The sequence below is a fragment of the Rhodamnia argentea genome, chromosome 1 (genome assembly GCF_020921035.1).
Source record: "Rhodamnia argentea isolate NSW1041297 chromosome 1, ASM2092103v1, whole genome shotgun sequence".
Taxonomy (NCBI): Eukaryota; Viridiplantae; Streptophyta; class Magnoliopsida; order Myrtales; family Myrtaceae; genus Rhodamnia; species Rhodamnia argentea.
Window position 1 is genome coordinate 25,304,641 of NC_063150.1, and position 20,159 is coordinate 25,324,799.

The following is a 20,159-nucleotide window of genomic DNA, read 5'->3' on the forward strand; positions in this document are numbered from 1 at the left end:
AATCGGGCCTTGAACCGGCCCGGAATAGGAGGTTCCGAACCGGAACCAAAACCGCCCCTTCAAGGGCCGGCTCCGGTTCCATCATGGCCACGAACCAGAATCGGTGGTTCACGGCCCGTGGCCATGTCTATCTTGGCGGCCCGGACACCATCATTGTCTTCTCTTTGGAGGACAATTCGATTTGGGGACGGCACATGCTCGGTCTCATCTTTCAAGTTGGTGCCGCTATCGACCTCTTTGTGCGGATATCTTCGAGTGACAAGTCGCTTGTGATCCCAACGATACCGGTGTTTCTTACTAGGATCATAAAAAACGCAGAGATGATACTGTCACTTCATCTCTCGAGCCTCCCGAGGCTGAAGGAATCAATGCTCTGACGGCATGAACTAATACATGGCACATATTTGGAGATGGAGGAAGAACTCAATGCACCAGGGGCACAGTAATCCGATAAACAAAAAGCAACGCTTGCAGAGAGCATTGTGATAAAGCATGCTTATTGCTTCTTTCAAATATTTCAGGTCTTCATCGGAGATCTCATGTTCAAAAATTATGAACGCGAACATCATCAACATCAACATCATGTTAAAAAATTATGAACGTGAAAAGAGTCGAAATTATTTCTACAAGGTTTGTGCGATGGATGCATTGAGGGTGATATCGATCGAACTCAATTTTATGTACGAAGTGCTTCACATGAAAGCACCGGTAATAGGGATGTTAACGGGCCGGGTCGGGCCGAGTCTCAGCCTGGCCCAAGCATAAATTACATATGCCCCAACTTTTTGGGCCAGGTCGGGTCGGGTCGGGTCGAATTCTTTTTTTTTTTAGAATCAAAATCACTTGCCAAGTCCGTCGAATGAAAAAATATATAAAAAGAAAAGTGAAAAGAAAATAAATTAAAAAGAAAACGTATGTGTCAAAAAAGCCTGAGCCCGCCCGGCCCGAGCCTTACGTGGATAGTAACGAAGCCCGGCCCGAAAAGGCCGAAAAATTTGGTGAATTTGTGGACCGGGCCGGGTCGGGCCCGTTTGGGTTTTTTTGACACCCTTAGTCGGTAATGTGTTCCAAGTGGAGCTACATTTTCCACTTTGTAGCCTCACCGACCTTGCAATTGCTTTGATCTTGTTCAATCGCTTGAAGAAGCGTGGGCTCCACGAACTTGAAGTGGATATTACTTATTCCCTTATTTTCGGAGGGATAACTCTTGATGTGATAGCTCTATTCATGCTCATTTCTCCGATTGGACTGTTGCCGGAATCAAGTGGTACAACATAGGATTAGCTAAAATAAATTCATTTTCCACGGGTTGTTATCCGCCACGGATACCCTCGGGAAGCCCCGATCCGCGAAATGCAAAGCAGAGCCTAACGATAACCCTATGTATAATGTCTTAGATACACCATTCATATTTCAAAGGTTGTCAAAATCCATCTCTACTTGCAACCTTTTATCCGAGTTCTTGAAGGAGAGTCCGAGAAAGTTGCATAAGCATGATTAGAGTTGGGGCAACACCGCTTTTTCTAATATCTGCAGTTTTCCATGGCTTATGGCTGAGAAGATAATCTCTTGTTTCCATCAAGCTAGCGAGACAATCGCTGGACTTTGTGGTCCGAGGGAAACATTCAAGATTGCGAATATGAGGTAGGTGTCCAAGAATCCTTCTATTCAGGATCTATGGATCTTTATCTTTAAGGAGGTGAGACGTAAATCCGAGTACGCTTTTGATGAGACAAAGGTGAGGGAGATATACGAGGGTAGAGGTGATCTATTTCTCCCATATAAACCGGAGGGTGCAGATGGCGACGATCTTTTAAGGTATGTCAACCAGGATAGTTACGACTCCAGTATTTTGTGTTGGCATATTGCTACTTAAATTTGGTACAATATGGAGAAACCCACGTAAAGAAACGAGAGAAAAGAATTCAATAAGATCCACTCCGACTACATGCTGTGTCTTTTACTCAATCAGCATGATATGGTGTTCGGTGCGGTGGGCGTCGCCCAAATGACATTAGCCGACATGGTGCTCGATCTATCGGACCACATCGGCGATGCGACCAAGGATACAACACAGCTATGCAAGAGATTGTATGATTATCCTTCCCACAAATTCTGTATGTCCGCGCTCGGTGAGGAGCTCGGATTGGCCCGACGGATGGCAAGTCTCGGAGAAAAGAAATGGGAGGTGATGAGCGGAGCTTGGGTGGAGATGCCGTCATATGCAGCAAGTCATATCAAGAGGGAGGCACATGTGCGGGGCTGAGCAAAGGTGGAGAGTTTCTTACCTTTGTTTGGCTGTTGACGGCCCATTTTGGTTGTTTCTATAAACCTCCATGGGGCATATTTTATAAGCCTTTGGATGCAAGGTTTGTGCATCCAACAGGATTGAGATAAACAGCACTCAAATTGTTTTGGGTGGATTAATTTAGCCCAAGAGATGTGTGGATTGAGAAGAAGTTGCTTCTCCTTTTTCAACTTTTCCGTTCTTTGAAGCCAAATTTTCTAAAGGAAGATGGTACTTTTCTACTTCATCGACTCATTCTAGGAAACCATCTCGTCTTTGTCCCACGCCTCATTTTGACCCATCAGTCATGCACTTGAATATGATATTTATGGTTTGTTGCTTACTAGGACATGACCAGAAACATTAGTCGTGCCATGTAATTATATCCAATACGCCACTCATGCTTTTATATAATTCAATCAATTTTCCCTTTGTTGATCTTGATCAAATGGATAATCCCATTTTAAAAGTGCTATCACCAAACATTTAAGTAAACTAATCATGGATGAGATACTTTTCTTCTGCGCGGAATGGATGTTTGTGCAAGTAGAATTGAGATTAAACCAATTCGATGATAAAATGTGACATCCCGTAATCCGACTCGTTTTGAAGCCTTGAATAAATGAAAAGTCTCATTGATGTATTTTAGTCTAATCTCAATCAGAATTGATCCCTCTCGAGCAGACTAACCAAATGAGAATGGCTACCTAGGAAAATCAAGTACGTGGAGCCCAGCCCGGAGATCGTGGCGCCCGAAGAAGATGGCGAAGTTGTAGAGCCTTCGGATGCCGAGCAGCCACCGGAGATGGATGAGGACGAGCTAGCGACCATAGACGAGATTGTGCCGAATAGCGAAGACGAGGCCTAGGATAGTTGGCCTCTCGACTTTTGTAGAGTATTATTTTGGTTGTGTAGCGAGCTTCGACCACGAAATCTTTTTGTTATAGGTGGTCATAGGCTTGTATAGTAGCCCATGAAGCCCTAGGTTTGACGATTTGTAATAACTATGTATATATGTACATAAGTGTGTTTTTACCATCCCAAGTTATCGTAGTGTTATTGGTTTTCTGTATGGAGATTGTTGTTGCTTCCGCGAAATTTTATTTTGTTGGCCTTTGGATCCTAGAGAACCGTACATAAGCGTGGCCGGGTGGGATGTCGACGGCTCGCAAGGTTCGGGTTGTGACATCCCCGTTCGGAGTGGTATCGAGCCAACCTTCGACCGCGTGTGGGGCCAGTGACGAGCGCTCGGTGCTAGAGGGCACAGCGGGGACGCTATGCCTTTGAGGGGAGAAGTTTGTCACAACTCATCCCTAGTCCCATATTGCCTAGGAGGAGGTCTTAGGAAGGCCTTATAAGCCGTTGGGTGCCCTTAGACTTGCAAGAGGCCTTTTCCGAGCGTTGTATGGGCGACGCTTGGAGGAACAAAACCGTGAGGACTATGTGTCCAAAGCGAACAATGTCTTGCAAAGTGGCGCAGCGGAAGCGCGTGGGGCCCAAGCCGTTACATAAAACATCAACCCAACATAAAGCAGTAAGTATTATTCGTCCATAAGATACTTTTCTTTTGCCGTTAAAAGTATAAGATACCCCGCTTGTGTTCATTCGCGGAGTAGTTGGTTCACGATTCCTTTACCTTTTGACAAACTAGCAAGGATGTTAACATGTATGGGTACATTCCTCACTATCCCTACTATACAAACCTAAACTATGTACAGAGGAGTGATAAAGTTCAAACTATGCAAAAACATGGTATTTAGCTCCGTTTGGGATATACTGAACGAATGTTTCATTCGAAGTTTCATCATAATGAACTAATGACGGATGAGATATTTTTCTTCTACCATTTAATGCGTGAAGTATCTTACTTACGTTCATTCATGGATGGTGGTTACAATTCTTTTACCTTCTTGAATTTTTTAATAGATTCTTTCGTCTAACAAACAAGTAAGGAATTATCTCAATACATATATATACATTTCTCACTATTCCTCTTGTACAAACATAAATTATATAGACAAGAGCGACAAAGTTTTTTGTTTTTGGTCGAAAGAAAATTTCCATTCATTAAGCAGAATTATACTCGAAAGGTATATAGAAGGATTGCAAGCCTATCAAATCCCAAATAAGTGCATAACAAAATGAATACTAAAAAGCATATAACAAAGCACACTCTACAGCTAAAAACATACTCTCATCCTTTAAGAATAGATATATCAACGTAAAAGTTCGGCAGCCAATCGTCGGATTCGGTGATGAGCACACGCTAGGATCTCCATGCTATTTGCAACGTCTTATGGTGCACGTTTGGGTTCAACGTCTTCATCACCATCGCCGAACAGTAATAACAACATCAATATGTTAAAAGAGTACAAACCAAATATCTGTGAGACTCTCAAATCTATATTTTGATTTAGTACGGTAGAGTAAAATCCTTAGATCTAAACTTAAATCAAAATCAGTAGGTGAGAGCGGCCTAATCTCGGAGAGTTTGTGAAGTCATGTTACGAACAACTTTCTCGATGGCTGTCGACTGGACAAATGGTGAAATTAGTTTGCATGTTCATCCAAGATCAGCTATAGAAATTTATTTACACACAAAAATCGCAAAATAGAGTAAGATAGAAAAGCCAAAAAAGTAAAAATCTTGAAGATGGGGAGATAGAGAGGGAGACCCTCTCTCTCCGTCAAGAAGTACTATTGGCAGTGCTGGAAACCCTAGAGGGAAAAGAGAGCTCCACATCATGTGTGTGTGTGGGCCGGGGGGGGGAGAGGAGAAGGGTTGACGCATTGTGACTTGGATATGTAGAACAAATGGAACATCCAAGGTTTCGTCATGCTAAGCCTCTCGCTTCAGGTCTTTCCCATTCTGTTTGCACCCCTTAGAAATAAAGTAGCGAACTACTGCAGCGATTTCCTCTTGTGGTTGGCCTATGTGATAGTTAACTGGATAGATGCATTCATGATCAGCCTCATCTCTCACAACCAAGACAATCCATCCACTCGTGCAACTTCTCTCTCTTATTACATCCACTCGTGCAATTCACCCACTTTAGGCATTTTGGGCCTCATTTCTTTTGTTACATCTTAACAGTTCGGATACCATCACTGCCTTTTCTCTAGAGTACAATTCACTTTGGGAACGACACCTGCTCAGTGTCATCTTCCAAGTTGGTGATGCCATCTGTGTCTTCATCCATATATTCTCCAATGATAAGTTGTTGATGATCGCAACGATGCTGGTGTTTCTTGCAAAGATGAGAATGTTTTAATCTTAGAAAACATAAATAAAGAAATTCAACAAGTCAAAGTCGATATATTTCACGACATTATAAAATTTTTTAGTTTGGAAAGTTTCTAGTTTTTAAAAGTTTAGTTAAAACTTAGCGTGAATCTAAATACACCATTGGCGCTTAGCTTACTATTTAGTTCTTAATAATTTTTTAGGAGCATCATCAAGACCATTATCTTTACCGTAAATATTAGTTCCCATAATCAAGAAAAAATCTAAAAAAAAAATCTCGGGATAAAATTGTCCAAAAAATCCTAAACTTATTGTTGTTTTGCCAATTTTTTTTGTCGAACAACTTTGCCAATTCAATCAAAAATCTTTTAATTTTGCCAATTAACTCCTAAATCTTTTCATGTTTTGCCAATTGAGTCCATCCGAACAATTTTAACTAGAAATCATTGACGTGGACACCGGCTATCACACGTGGCATGATCGGCATCGACGTGAACAAAATTTAATTATTTTCTTGAATTTTTATTTATTTATTTATTCTTTTTTTTCTTTTCTTTTGGTCTCGTTTAATTTTTTTTTTTTTTTTTTTTCTTTCCCTTCTTCCCTCTACCGGCAGTCAACGGGCTTTGCCGGCCTTAATTGAGGGCAGCCCTCACCTGAGGCTAGTGGAGGGAGGAAGGGAAGAGAAAAAGACCAAAAAAAAAGAATAAAAAAAGTAAAGGGAACGGAAGAATAGAAAAAAAATTACTAACAACTATTAAAAATTTGAATAAAAATTAAATACTATTAAATTTTATCCATGTTAGCGCTACCGTGCATTGTCGGTCGGCCGGCGTCCACGTTAGCAATTTCCGGCCGAAATTGTCCAAATGGACTTATTTGGCAAAATATGAAAAGATTTAGGATTCAATTGAAAAAATTAAATAGTTTAGGATCTAATTGGCAAAACTGTAATAGATTTATAATTTTTGGACAATTTCTCTATGCCCCAGGCTCGATTTTCTAAGTCCTCCAGAACTTGACTTTAAAATATTCTGCTTTTAATCACTTTTAACTAATTAATTCCCCTGTATTCATCGCTAATGAAAATAATTGCCTACCAACGAATACATGCTCGTCACACGTAAGTTTCGCACTTAGAGATGATTCGATTAGCCATGAATTGATTGTCAAAGTATTTTTAGAGAAAAAAAATAGAACATCCGCAATGAGAGATCTCTATTATGAAAATGCTAAATTCTTCTTTTTCCCACTGTCGCATGCTAAAATTGTTCTTCTGCTCAATTCCTCAAACCAGTCACTAGTCACCACCCTGAGAGAATTTCAATTTGGGAATTTTTCTCTTTGCGGGAGAAGAATATGCTGCCTCTTTCTTTTGCATTCTGTGAAACCATCTCCTCTTTGTCCCCCATATCATTTGACCCATCGATCATGCCAATGAAGATGATTCTTATGTTTGTTATGACATGACCACAAACATTAGTCCCCCATACACTTTACAAAAATTCCACCTATTTTCTCTTTGGTGATCTCGATAAGTTGGATCCTGCCATTTTAGAAAGCATCGAATCATTATCGTTTAATCTCCTGGTTTGTAAGTTGCGGAAAACAGCGCGATCCAGTCTTCGCAAAAATATGGATCGGCTCATCGGAAGTACAACACAAGACATTACAAACATTACGTCTTTGTTCTTTGAAGAATTAGATTGGAGTGGACCTATTCCTAGAACCAAAAGAATGACTAACCAAGACAGAATATTCTCAAATGAAATATTAATCAATAATATCAACAAGTCGAGCTTTTCAATTCGTGTTGTTATTCTCGGTTTATATACCATTGAAACAGTATTTTAGAAACATCTAGCATGGGACGAAAGGAACGATCAAATCGTCCTTGATAAAATCCTTGTTCATTATGTTAGATCTTTATCATCTTATAAGTTCATTTTCTGCTGCTTCTTATTTATGTAAGACTTTTTTTTAACCCAAAATCCTTGAAAACTTCACAATCTGTAAATCTTGACATGTAAATACTTAACAATTATTTTAAACATTTTTTTTTGAAATATTGATGATATTTTGATATAACCTGAGTGCAGACAAACAATCCCTGAATCACTCCATTTTGCTACTATGATGAATTTATTATATAATTTGCATTGACAATACAAATTTCAATTTTCAAGAGAAAGTAAAAACCGAATCACTTTTCGTGTACCAACAAATTGAAAGACAAGTCAGTTTAATTTGGTTTTTATTTTTATAATCCTGATTGATTACAACCGAATCAATTTCAACCACGACCGATTTCCCTCGGTTGTTGCTGAAAGCCTAGCTTCACTTTGCTTTCCATTCTACGAATCTGGTTTCTATTGACAACTAGATTTGTTCGAGTTCTATTAGACAACCAGTTAATTCACTCTTGTTATTATTCTTCTCTTCCATGAGAAGAATACGGCGTCCCTTTTCTAATTTTTGATGTTCTTTGATGCCAAAACTTGAAAGAGGAGAGATGCGAATGCACTTTTCTCTTCTCTCACCTCCTATGGTTGACATACTTTTCTTCTGTTACTTAGTGTAGAAATACATTGCTTGTGTCACAAGTAGGGAACCATCTCAACGTCCTATATAGTTTGCTGTAATTGAAATTACACCAGAGAGTGCGATAAGATTCAAACACAGCAACAATATGGGGTTCATCTCCATTCTGGATCTATGGAGCACATGGCACATCCGGCTTCATCATGTTGAGCCTCTTGCTTCAAGTCTTTTTAGGTTTATTTGCACCCCTTAGAGAAAAAAATAGCCAATGACCACATCGTTTTCCTATTGTGGTTGGCCTATTTGATGGCTGACTGGGTAGCTGCATTTGCTATCGGGCTCACCTTTCACGACCAAGGTAATTCATTCGGTGGTGGAGCTGAAGCAACTGGAGCAATTCAGGCATTTTGGGTCTCATTTCACTTGTTACATTTTGGCGGTTTGGACACCATCACTGCCTTCTCCCTGGTGGACAGTTGGCTTTGGCGGCGACACCTGCTTAGTCTTATCTTCCAAGTCGGCGCTGCCATCTGTGTCTTTATGCAGATATTTCCCAGCGAGAAGTCGTTGGTGTTCCCAATTATGCTGGTATTTATTGTCGGGGTCATAAAAAATGCTGAGATGACACTGGCGCTTAATATCTCGAGTCTCCCAAGGCTCATAGAATCGATGAACCCATGTATTGCATTGGTTGGATGAACCACTCTATGGTCTAGATATTTCGATGAAGAAGAAATAGAACTTCTGAGAGTATTACCAACGACTCTTCACTGGGGAATATCTGCCCAAAGACATAGATGGCGACACCGACTTTGAAGATAAGATTGAGTAGGTGCCGCCGCCAAGGCGAGCTGTCCTCCGGATAGAAGGTAGTGATGATGTTTGGACTACCAAAATATAACAAGAGAAGCAAGGCCTAAAATGTCTGAACTGCTCCATTTGCTTCAACTCCTTGATTGAATGAATTGTAACAATAGTGTCTTCTCCATACACCTTCGTCACATTTACTTGACACCCTCATAACTCTAGCGCCATTAATGGGGAGGTTCCTACGAAAAGCTTCCAGAAGGAGAAGACACCACCGCGCACAAATTGTTTGGGTGGATTGATTTGGCCCAAAGAGATGGAAAGGCTCGGCAAAATGAAAGTGGATTGAGAAGAAATTGGCAAATTTCAATGGGGAGATGCGACTATACTTTTCTCCGTTCATTCTATGAAGCCATCTCCTCTTTGTCCCACACATCATTTGACTCATCAATCATGCCAATGAAGATGATTTTTATGGTAATAGGTTAGGAAATGACCCGATACTTTCCTATACAAGTTCACTCATATGACTTGTTAAATAGTATCAAGTTTGTTAGTAAAAACAAAAACGAGTCTTGTTAACTGCGATATCACCAAACATTTCACTAACCTAATCATCAATAAGCTACTTTTCTCTAGCCATGTAATGCATAAGATACTTTGCTTGTGTTCATTCCCTGAATTGTTGGTTCATGATTCTTATCCCTTCTTAGGTTTTTGAATAGATTCTTTCTTCCGACAAGCAAACAAAAAACCATCTTAACAATTGTGCGTGCGTGCACTCTCCACTGCTCCTTCCTATACAAACCGAAATTATACAGAGATGAGCTATAAAGTTCAAACATGGCACTTAGCTCCATTTTGGATCCGCGGAATAAATGGAACGTCCAAGGTTCTATCATATCGAGTAATCATCGATGAGATACTTTTCTTCAGCCATATAATGTATTAGATACCTTGCTTGTGTTTATTCTCGGAATGACTGGTTCATGATTCTTTTACCTTCTTGGGTTTTTGAATAGATTGTTTCTTCAGATAAACAAATAAGGGGCATCAAGACAAAAAAAGTATCCAAAGGGGTTGAGGTGGATGGACCATACAATTAGATCCATGATAAAGGCAAAGCGCATCACCACGCGCATGTCGTTAGCATGATCTAATCAAACGAGCAGCATTAGTGATTAATGAGCAAGCTCTTCAAATACTTACTTACTTCGGAAGCACAAAACTTACTCGATGATGTTGAAGTCGAATTTAACACGCTCTGCATTTAGTTGTACGAATGCATCTGCAGGGTTGGAACATCCATGCCAAGCTCCCATCTTCCACTAGGTGGTAATTATTTTGGTCTCAACTCGAAATGTGCAAGACTTCAGCACGAGGCAGAAGAGGGAAGTCGATGCAATATCATCAAGAATGGCATTTACTCTTTACTTGCTCGTTTGAACACTAACGTCAGCGAAAAGATACAGAAAAGACCAACGACAACCAAGACTTCTCAATGACCAAAGCCAGCCGACTAGAAGTACATAGATAGCTTTTCATCTAGTACGTTCTGGAGTAAATCACACTGCTGGAATAGCCTACTCAGTTTTTCGTTTCAATCTGTGGCCTTGGCAAAATTCACCGGTGTATCGTTGTTACTTATCAATGTACTAAACCTAGATGCACCATCATCTACAGATGCCGGTGCATTATCCTGAAGAATATTGGTTCTACCTGCTGCTGGAAGGTCGTCGACATGTGCAGCGTCCCAAGTTTGGTCTCTACCATGGATGGGTGATCCAGTCATAGGCTCTGAAATTTGTGGCTGAGAACTCTACGTGAGACGAGAGAGATCGGAGGAACCAACTTCAAGCATTTCATCTAGTGATGGATTCTCCAAGTAAGGGTGTGAATCTTCTTGTAACATGTTATCGGAACTTGAAGTTTTAGGAGCAACAGGTTCCAGAACATAACATTCTGGGAGCTCCTCTCTCCGCAGGATCATCCACTGCTAATTGAATATCCTCCGGAAAATCATCGCCCAATTTGGAACTATGCAGTATGCTGTGTCCTGAAGAGCTCTCTCTCTCTCTCTCTCTCTCTCTCTCTCTCTCTCTCTCTCTCTCTCTCTCAAATTTTAATTATTAAAGTATTTTCAGAGAAATAGCACAATGCCGACAATGAGAGATCCCTGCTATGAATCTGCTCAATTCTTCAAAATAGTCACTAATCATCACCCGAAGAGAGAATTTCAGTTTGAGAATTTTCTCTTGCGTGAGGAAAATATGCTCTCTTTCTTTTTTTCGTTCTTTGATTCCAAACTTGAAAGAGGAGATGCGAATGTACTTTTTCCGTCTTCTCCCAACTCCTTCGGTCTGTCGCTATTCGTAGCTTTGAGCTGTCACAAATGGTTTATCCATTCATTTTATGTAACCATCTCCACTTTTGTCCCACACATCATGTGCGAGCACGAGCACACACTGATATAACTTGTTTGATGATATCTAATTCATTAACAATATCAAGTAGCTTGTTATGTGTGATCTGACCAAACATTTCACTGAACTAATTGTGAATGAGATACTTTTCTTTTGCTATTTGATGCACGAAATACCTTGCTTATGTTCATTCGCGGAATGATTGATTTTTGCATAGATTCTTTTCTTCCTTCTTACAAATAAGCAAGGACATCTCCCACCATTCTCTCCTATACACGCCGAAATCATATTAAGAGGATGGATAAAGTTCAAACTAAGCTCAAGCATGGCATTTAGCTTTATTTCAGAGTTGTGGAACAAATGGAACATCCGAGGCTCCGTCCTGTCGAGCCTCTCGCTTCGAGTCTTTCTCATTCTATTTGCATCCCTCGGGAAGAAAATAGCGAACCGACGCATAGTTTTCCTCTTGTGGTTGGCCTACTGGATGGCTGACTCAGTAGTTGTATACGGGATTGGGCTCATTCCTCATAACCAAGGCAATTCGTGCGCTCATGTGGCTGAAGTAGATATATCACTACAGGCATTGTGGGCATCATTTCTCTTGCTACATCTTGGCGGTCCGGACACCATCACTGCCTTTTCTTTGGAAGACAATTCACTTTGGGGGCGGCACCTTCTCGGTCTCATCTTCCAAGTTGGTGCCGTCGTCCATCTCTTTGTGCAAATATTTCCGAGCGACGTGTCGCTAGTGATCCCAACGATACCGGTGTTTCTTGCTGGGGTCATAAAAAACGCGGAGAGGATACTGTCACTTCATCTCTTGAGCCTCTCGAGACTCAAGGAATCAATTCTCCAACGGCTTGAAATATCATGGTTTCCATATTTGGAGATGGAGGAAGAACTCAATGCATTAAGGGTTCGACATTCTCATGAAGAAGAAGCAACGCTTGCAGAGAGCATTGTGGTAAAGCATGCTTATTTCTTCTTTCAAATATTTCAGGTCTTCATCGGGGATCTCATGTTCAAAGATTATAAGCGCAAAATAAGTCAAAATTATTTCCGCAAGGTTTCTGCGATCAATGCATTGAGAGTGATATCAGTCGAACTCAATTTTATGTACGAGGTGCTTCACACGAAAGCACTAGTAATACGTTCCAAGTGGAGCTACATTTTCCGCTGCGTAGCCTTCACCGACCTTGCCCTAGCTTTGGTATTATTCAATCGCTTGAAGAAGCATGGGATCCCTAAACTTGACGTGGATATTACTTATTCCCTTATTTTTGGAGGGATGGCTCTTGATATGATAGCTCTATTCATGCTCATTTTCTCCGAATGGACTGTTGCCGGAATCAAGTGGTACAACATAGGATCGACCCCAATAGATTCATTTTTCCCCAAGTTGTTGTCCACCATGGATAACCTGAGGAAGCCCCAATCCGCCAAATGCAAAGCAGAGCCTAACGACAACCCTATGTATGATGTCTTAGATACACCATTCATATTTCAAAGGTGGTCAGAATCCATCTCTGCTTGCAACCTTTTATCCGAATTCTTGAAGGAGAGTTCGAGAAAGTTGCATAAGCATGATTAGAGCTGGGGCAACACCGCTTTTTCTAATATCTGCATTTTTCCATGGCGTATGGCTGAGAAGATAATCTCTTGTTTCCATCAAGCTAGTGAGACAATCATTGGACTTGGTGGTCCGAGGGAAACATTCAAGATTGCGAATACAAGGTACGTGTCCAAGAATCCTTTTATTCGGGATCTCTGGATCTTTATCTTTAAGGAGGTGAGACGTAAATCCGAGTACGCTTTTGATGAGACAAAGGCGAGGGAGATATATGAGGGTAGAGGTGATCTGTTTCTCACGTATAGACTAGGGGGTGCCGATGGCAACGATCTTTTAAGGTATGTCAACCAGGCCGATTACGACTCTAGTATTTTGTGTTGGCATATTGCTACTGAAATCTGGTACAACATGGAGAAAGCCACGGAAAGAAACGAGAGAAGGGAATTTGGTAAGATCCTCTCCGACTACATGCTGTATCTTTTACTCAATCAGCATGATATGGTGTCTGGTGTGGCGGGCGCCGCCCAAATGACGTTAGCCAACATGGTGCTTGATCTATCGGACCACATCGGCGATGCGACCAAGGACACAGTGGAGCTATGCAAGAGATTGTATGATTATCCTTCCCACAAATTCGGGATATCCACGCTCGGTGAGGGGCTCGGATTGGCCCGACAGATGGCAAGTCTCGGGGAAAAGAAATGGGAGGTGATGAGCGGAGTTTGGGTGGAGATGCTGTCATATGCAGCAAGTCATATCAAGGGGGATGCACATGTGCGGGGGCTGAGCAAAGGTGGAGAGCTTCTTGCCTTTGTTTGGCTCTTGATGGCACATTTCGGTTGTTTCTACAAACCTCCATGGGGCATATTTTATAAGCCTTTGGATGCAAGGTTTGTGCATCCAACAGGATTCAGATAAACAGCACTCAAATTGTTTTGGGTGGATTAATTTGACCCAACAGATGTGTGGATTGAGAAGAAGTTGCTTCTCCTTTTTCAACTTTTCTGTTCTTTGAAGCCAAATTTTCAAAGGGGAGATGGTGAGTGTACTCTTCTGCTTCATCGACTCATTCTAGGAAACCATCTCGTATTTGTCCCACGCCTCATTTTGACCCATCAGTCATGCACTTGAATATGATCTTTATGGTTTGTTGCTTACTAGGGCATGACCACAAACATTAGTCGTGCTGCATAATTATATCCAATACGCCACTCATGCTTTTATATAATTCAATCAATTTTCCCTTTATTGATCTTCATCAAATGGATAATCCCATTTTAAAAGTGCTATCACCAAACTTTTGAGTAAACTAATCATGGATGAGATACTTTTCTTTTGCGTGGAATGGATGGATGTGCAAGTAGAATCGAGATTAAACCAATTCGATGATAAAACATCAACCAACATAAAGCAGTAAGTTAGACATGGCCAAATGGAACCGTAGGCCCGAAACCGGCCCAGAGCCGGCTGGTTGACCGGGCCCACGGTTCCAACCCGGAACCGGAACCGGCCTTCAAGGGCAGGTTCTGGTTTCTAAATTTTCGGAACCGGCCCGGAACCGCCGGTTCCAGGCCGGTTCCAACCTATTTAAAACAAAAAAGAGGAGGAGGCTTGGGGGAAAATAGCCATTGGGCCTAGGAACCGGCGGTTTTTTAACCGAACCGGAACCGGCCCGAAATCGGAACCGGCGCTTCAAGGGCCGGTTCCAGTTCCACCTTTTTTAGGAACCGTAACCGGCCACCTCTACAGTAAGTATTATTCGGTCACCTCTACAGTAAGTATTATTCGTCCATGAGATACTTTTCTTCTGCCATTAAAAGCATAAGATACCCTATTTGTATTCATTCCCGGAGTAGTTGGTTCACGATTCTTTTACCTTTTGACAAACTAGCAAGGATGTTAACATGTATGGGTACATTCCTCACTATCCCTACTATACAAACCTAAACAATGCACAGAGGAGTGATAAAGTTCTATGCAAAAACGTGGTATTTAGCTCCGTTTGGGATCTATTGAACTAATGTTTCATTTGAAGTTTCATCATAATGAACTAATCATGGATGAGATATTTTTCTTCTACCAAGTATCTTATTTACGTTCATTCATAGATGGTGGTTACAATTCTTTTACATTCTTGGATTTTTGAATAGATTCTTTCTTCTAACAAATAAGTAAGGAATTATATCAATACGTAAATAAACATTTCTCACTATTCCTCCTGTACAAACATAAATTATATAGACAAAAGCGACAAAGCTTTTTGTTTTTGGTCGAAAGAAAATTTCCATTCATTAAGCAGAATTATACTCAAGAGGTATATAGAAGGATTGCAAGCCTATCAAATCCCGGATAAGTGCATACCAAAATGAATACTAAAAAGCATATAACAAATCACACTCTATAGCTAAAAACACACTCTCATCCTTTAAAAATAGATATGTCAACGTAAAAGTTCGGCAGCCAATCGTCGGATTTAGTGATGAGCACACGCCGAGATCTCCATGGCATTTGCAATGTTTTACGGTGCACATCCGGGTTCAACGTCTTCATCACCATTGTCGAACAGTACTAACAACATCAACATGTTAAAAGAGTACAAACCAAATATCTGTAAGAAACTCCAAAATGGATATCTAGATTTAGTACGGCAGAGTAAAATCCTCGGATCTAAACTTAAATATTAATCGGCGGGGGAGAGCGGCCTAATCTCGGAGAGTTTGTGGAGTCATGTCACGAACATCTTTCTCGATGGCCGTCGATCGGATGAATGACGAAATTGATGTCTATGTTCACCCAAGATCAGCTACAAAAATTTATTTACACATGAAACTCCCAAAACAGAGCAAGATAGAAAAGCCAAAAAAGTAAAAATCTTGAAGATAGGGAGATAGAGAGGTAGAGGGACGGAAAGGAAAGGTTAGAGGGAGAGGGGGAGGGAGAGAGAGAAAGGTCCCTCTCTCTCAGAGAGCTCCACATTATGTTTGGGGCGGGTGGGGTGGGTGGTGGTGACCCATTGTGATTTGGATATGTAGAACAAATGGAACATCCAAGGTTTCGTCATGCTAAGCCTCTCGCTTCAAGTCTTTCCCATTCTATTTGCACCCCTTAGAAATAAAGTAGTGAATTACAGCAGCGCTTTCCTCTTGTGGTTGGCCTATTTGATAGTTAACTGGATAGATGCATTCACGATTGGCCTCATCTTTCACAAGCAAGGCAATCCATCCACTCGTGCAGCTTCTTTCTCTTATTACATCCACTCTTGCAATTCATCCACTTTAGGCATTTTGGGCCTCATTTCTTTTGTTACATCTTGGCGGTTCGGATACCATCACCACCTTTTCTCTAGAGTACAATTTGCTTTGGGAACGACTCCTGCTCAGTGTCATCTTCCAGGTTGGTGCTGCCATCTATGTCTTCATCCATATATTTTCCAATGATAAGTTGTTGATGATCACAACGATGCGGTTTCTTGCAAAGATGAGAATGTTTTAATCTTAGAAAACATAAACAAAGAAATTCAACAAGTCAAAGTCGATATATTTCACGACATTATAAAATGTTTTAGTTTGGAAAGTTTCAAGTTTTTAAAAGTTAAGTTAAAACTTAGCGAAACTCTAAATACACCATTGGTGCTTAGCTTACTATTTAGTTCTTAATAATTTTTTAGGAGCATCATCAAGACCATTATCTTTACCGTAAATATTAGTTCCCATAATCGAGAAAAAATCTAAAAAAAAATTCTCGCAATTCAATTGTCCAAAAATTCCTAAATCTATTACGGTTTTGCCAAAGTTTTTTTTTTTTTTGTCAAACAGCTTTGACAATCCAATCATAAACCTTTTAATTTTGCCAACTAACTCCTAAATCTTTTTACATTTTGCCAATTGAGTCTATCCGATCAATTTTAACTAGAAATCGTTGACGTGGATACCAGCTATCACACGTGGCATGATCGGCACCGACATAGATAAAATTTAATTATTTTCTTGAATTTTTATTTATTTATTTATTCTTTTCTTCTGGTCTTGTTTAATTTTTTTCTTTTTTTCTTTCCCTTCGTCCCTCTGCCGGCGGTCAATGAGCTTTACCGACCTTAATTGAGGGCGTCCCTAGCCATGCGGCCCTCGTCCGAGTCCGACGAGGACAGCCCTCACCTGAGACTAGTGGGGGGAAGAAGGGAAGAGAAAAAGACAAAAACAAAAAGAATAAAAAAAGTAAAGGGAACGGAAGAATAGAAAAAAATTACTAACAACTATTAATAATTCGAATAAGAATTAAATACTATCAAATTTTATCCATGTTAGCGCCACCGTGCCTTGTCGGTTGGCTGGCATCCACGTCAGCAATTTTCTGGCCGAAATTGTCCAAATGGACTCAATTGGCAAAATATGAAATTAGGACTCAATTGAAAAAATTAAAAGGTTTAGGATCTAATTGGCAAAACTGCAATAGATTTATAACTTTTTGGACAATTTATCTATGCCGCAGGCTCGATTTTCTAAGTCCTCCAGACCTTAACTTTAAAATATTCTGCTTTTAATCACTTTTAACTAATTAATTTCCCTGTCTTCATCGCTAATGAAAATAATTGCCTACCAACGAATACATGCTCGTCACACGTAAGTTTCGCACTTAGAGATGATTCGATTAGCCATGAATTGATTATCAAAGTATTTTTATAGAAAAAAATACAACATCCGCAATGAGAGATCTCCATTATGAAAATGCTAAATTCTTCTTTTTCCCACTGTCGCGTGCTAAATTGTTCTTCTGCTCAATTCCTCAAAGCAGTCACTAGTCACCAACATGAGAGAATTTCAATTTGGGAATTTTTCTCTTTGCGGGAGAAGAATATGCTGCCTCTTTCTTTTGCATTCTGTGAAACCATCTCCTCTTTGTTCCCCATATCATTTGACCCATCGATCATGCCAATGAAGATGATTCTTATGTTTGTTATGACATGACCACAAACATTAGTCCCTCAATACACTTTAGAAAAATTCCATCAATTTCTCTTTGTCGATCTTGATAAGTTGGATCGTGCCATTTTAGACGAACTAAAGCATCGAATCATTATCGTTTAATCTCCCAGTTTATAATTCGCGTAAAACAGTGCAACCAAGTCTTTCCTGTAACATCGATCGGCTCATTAGAAGTACAACATAAGACATTACACAGATTATGTCTTTGTTCTTTGAAGAATTAGATTGGAGTGGAGCTATTCCTAGAACCAAAAGAGCGACTAGCCAAGACAGAATATTCTCGAATGAAATATCAATCAATAATGTCAACAAGTCGAGCTTTTCAATTCGTGTTGTTATTCTCGACTTATACCATTGAATCAGTATTTTAAAAACATTTAGCATGGGAAGAAAGGAACGATCAAATCGTCCTTGATAAAATCCTTGTTCATTATGTTAGATCTTTCTCATCTTATAAGTTCATTTTCTGCTTCTTCTGATTTATGTAAGATTTTTTTTTTAACCCAACATCCTTGAAAATTTCACAATCTGTAAATATTGACATGTAAAATACTTAACAATTATTTTTACCATTTTTTTCGAAATATTGATGATATTTTGATATAACTTGAGTGCAGACAAACAAGCGCCGAATCACTCCATTTTGCTAATATGATGAATTTACAATATAACTTGCATTGTCAGTTCATTTTGAAGAGAAAGAAAAAACCGAGTCACTTCTCGTATATCAACAAATTGAAAGACAAGTCAATTTTAATTTGGTTTTTATTTTTTATATTCCTCATTGATTACAATTTCTCTGGGTTGCCGGAAGCCTAGCTTCACTCTCCTTTCCATTCTACGAATTCTGTATCCATTGACAACTAGATTTGTTCGATTCCTTTTGGACAACCAGTTAATTCACTCTTGTTGTTATTCTTCTCTTCCATGAGAAGAATACGGCGTCCCTTTTCTAATGTTTGATATTCTTTGACGCCAAAACTTGAAAGAGGAGAGATGCGAATGCACTTTTCTCTTCTCTCACCTCCTATTGTTGACATACTTTTCTTCTGTTACTTAGCTTATGAAACACCTTGCTTGTGTTACAAGTAGGGAACCATCTCAACATCCTATATAGTTTGTTGTAATATGGGATTCAAACAAAGTAACAATATGGGATTTATCTCCGTTCCAGATCTGCAGAGCACATGGAACATGTGGCTTCATCATATTGAGCCTCTTGCTTCAGGTCTTTCTAGTTTTATTTGCATCCCTTAGAGAAAAAAATAGCCAATGATCGCATCGTTTTCCTCTTGTGGTTGGCCTATTTGATGGCTGACTGTGTAGGTGCATTTGCTATCGGGCTCATCTCTCACAACCAAGGCAATTCATTTGGTCGTGGAGTTGAAGCAAATGGAGCAGTTCAGGCATTTTGGACCTCATTTCTCTTGTTACATTTTGGCGATCCAGACACCATCACTACCTTCTCGCTGGTGGATAGCTCACTTTGGTGGCGATATCTGCTCGGTCTTATCTTCCAAGTCAGTGCCTCCATTTATGTCTTTATGCAAATATTTCCTAACGAGAAGTCGTTGGTGTTCCCAACGATGCTTGTGTTTCTTGTCGGGGTCATAAAAAATGTTGAGATGACACTGGTGCTTAATATTTCGAGTCTCCCGAGGCTCACGTAATCAATGAACCCATATTTTTCTAACAATGAGCATTGGTTGGATGAACCACTCTATGGTCCAGAAATTCTGATGATGAAGAAATAGAACTTCTGAGAGTATTACCAACGACTTGTTGCGGGGAAATATTTGCACAAAGATATAGATGGCGACACCGACTTAGAAAATAAGATTGAGCAGGTACTGTCGCCGGAGCGAAGAGTGAAGGCAGTGATGGTGTCCGGACCGCCAAAATGTAACAAGAGAAATGAGGCTCAAAATGCTTGAATTACTCCATTTGCTTCAGCTCCGCGATCGAATGAATTGTAACAATAGGGTCTTCTCCATACGCCTTCGTCACATTTACTTGACACCCTCAAAGCTCTAGTGCCATTAATGCGGAGGTTTCCTATGCAAAGCTTTCAGAAGGAGAAGACACCGCGCTCGAATTGTTTGGGTGGAGTTTTTTTCTTTTTTTGGTCTGTTTGGGTGGATTGATTTGGCCCAAAGAGATGGAAAGGCTCGGCAAAATGAAAGTGGATTGAGAAGAAATTGCCAAATTTCAAAGGGGAGATGCGAATGTACTTTTCTCCATTCATTCTGTGAAACCATCTCCTCTTTGTCCCACACATCATTTGACTCATCAATCATGCCAATGA

At 40.2% G+C, this 20,159-nt stretch overlaps 2 protein-coding genes across 3 annotated transcripts in view; one reads left to right on the forward strand and one right to left on the reverse strand.

Annotated features, from left to right (window-relative positions):
* The window catches only part of LOC115728661 (disease resistance protein RUN1-like), a 1,102,447-nt gene that overhangs the window by 143,888 nt on the left and 938,400 nt on the right, over positions 1–20,159 (reverse strand). The window lies entirely within an intron of this gene.
* On the forward strand, positions 11,628–12,893 carry LOC125314765. The gene has a single exon (XM_048277825.1). It carries the CDS (start codon positions 11,628–11,630, stop codon positions 12,891–12,893), a length of 1,266 nt encoding a protein of 421 aa, XP_048133782.1.

Bases quoted from the DNA above. Each gene is read 5' to 3' on its own strand.
- LOC125314765 (XM_048277825.1), top strand. From the start codon at position 11,628: ATGGCATTTAGCTTTATTTCAGAGTTGTGGAACAAATGGAACATCCGA.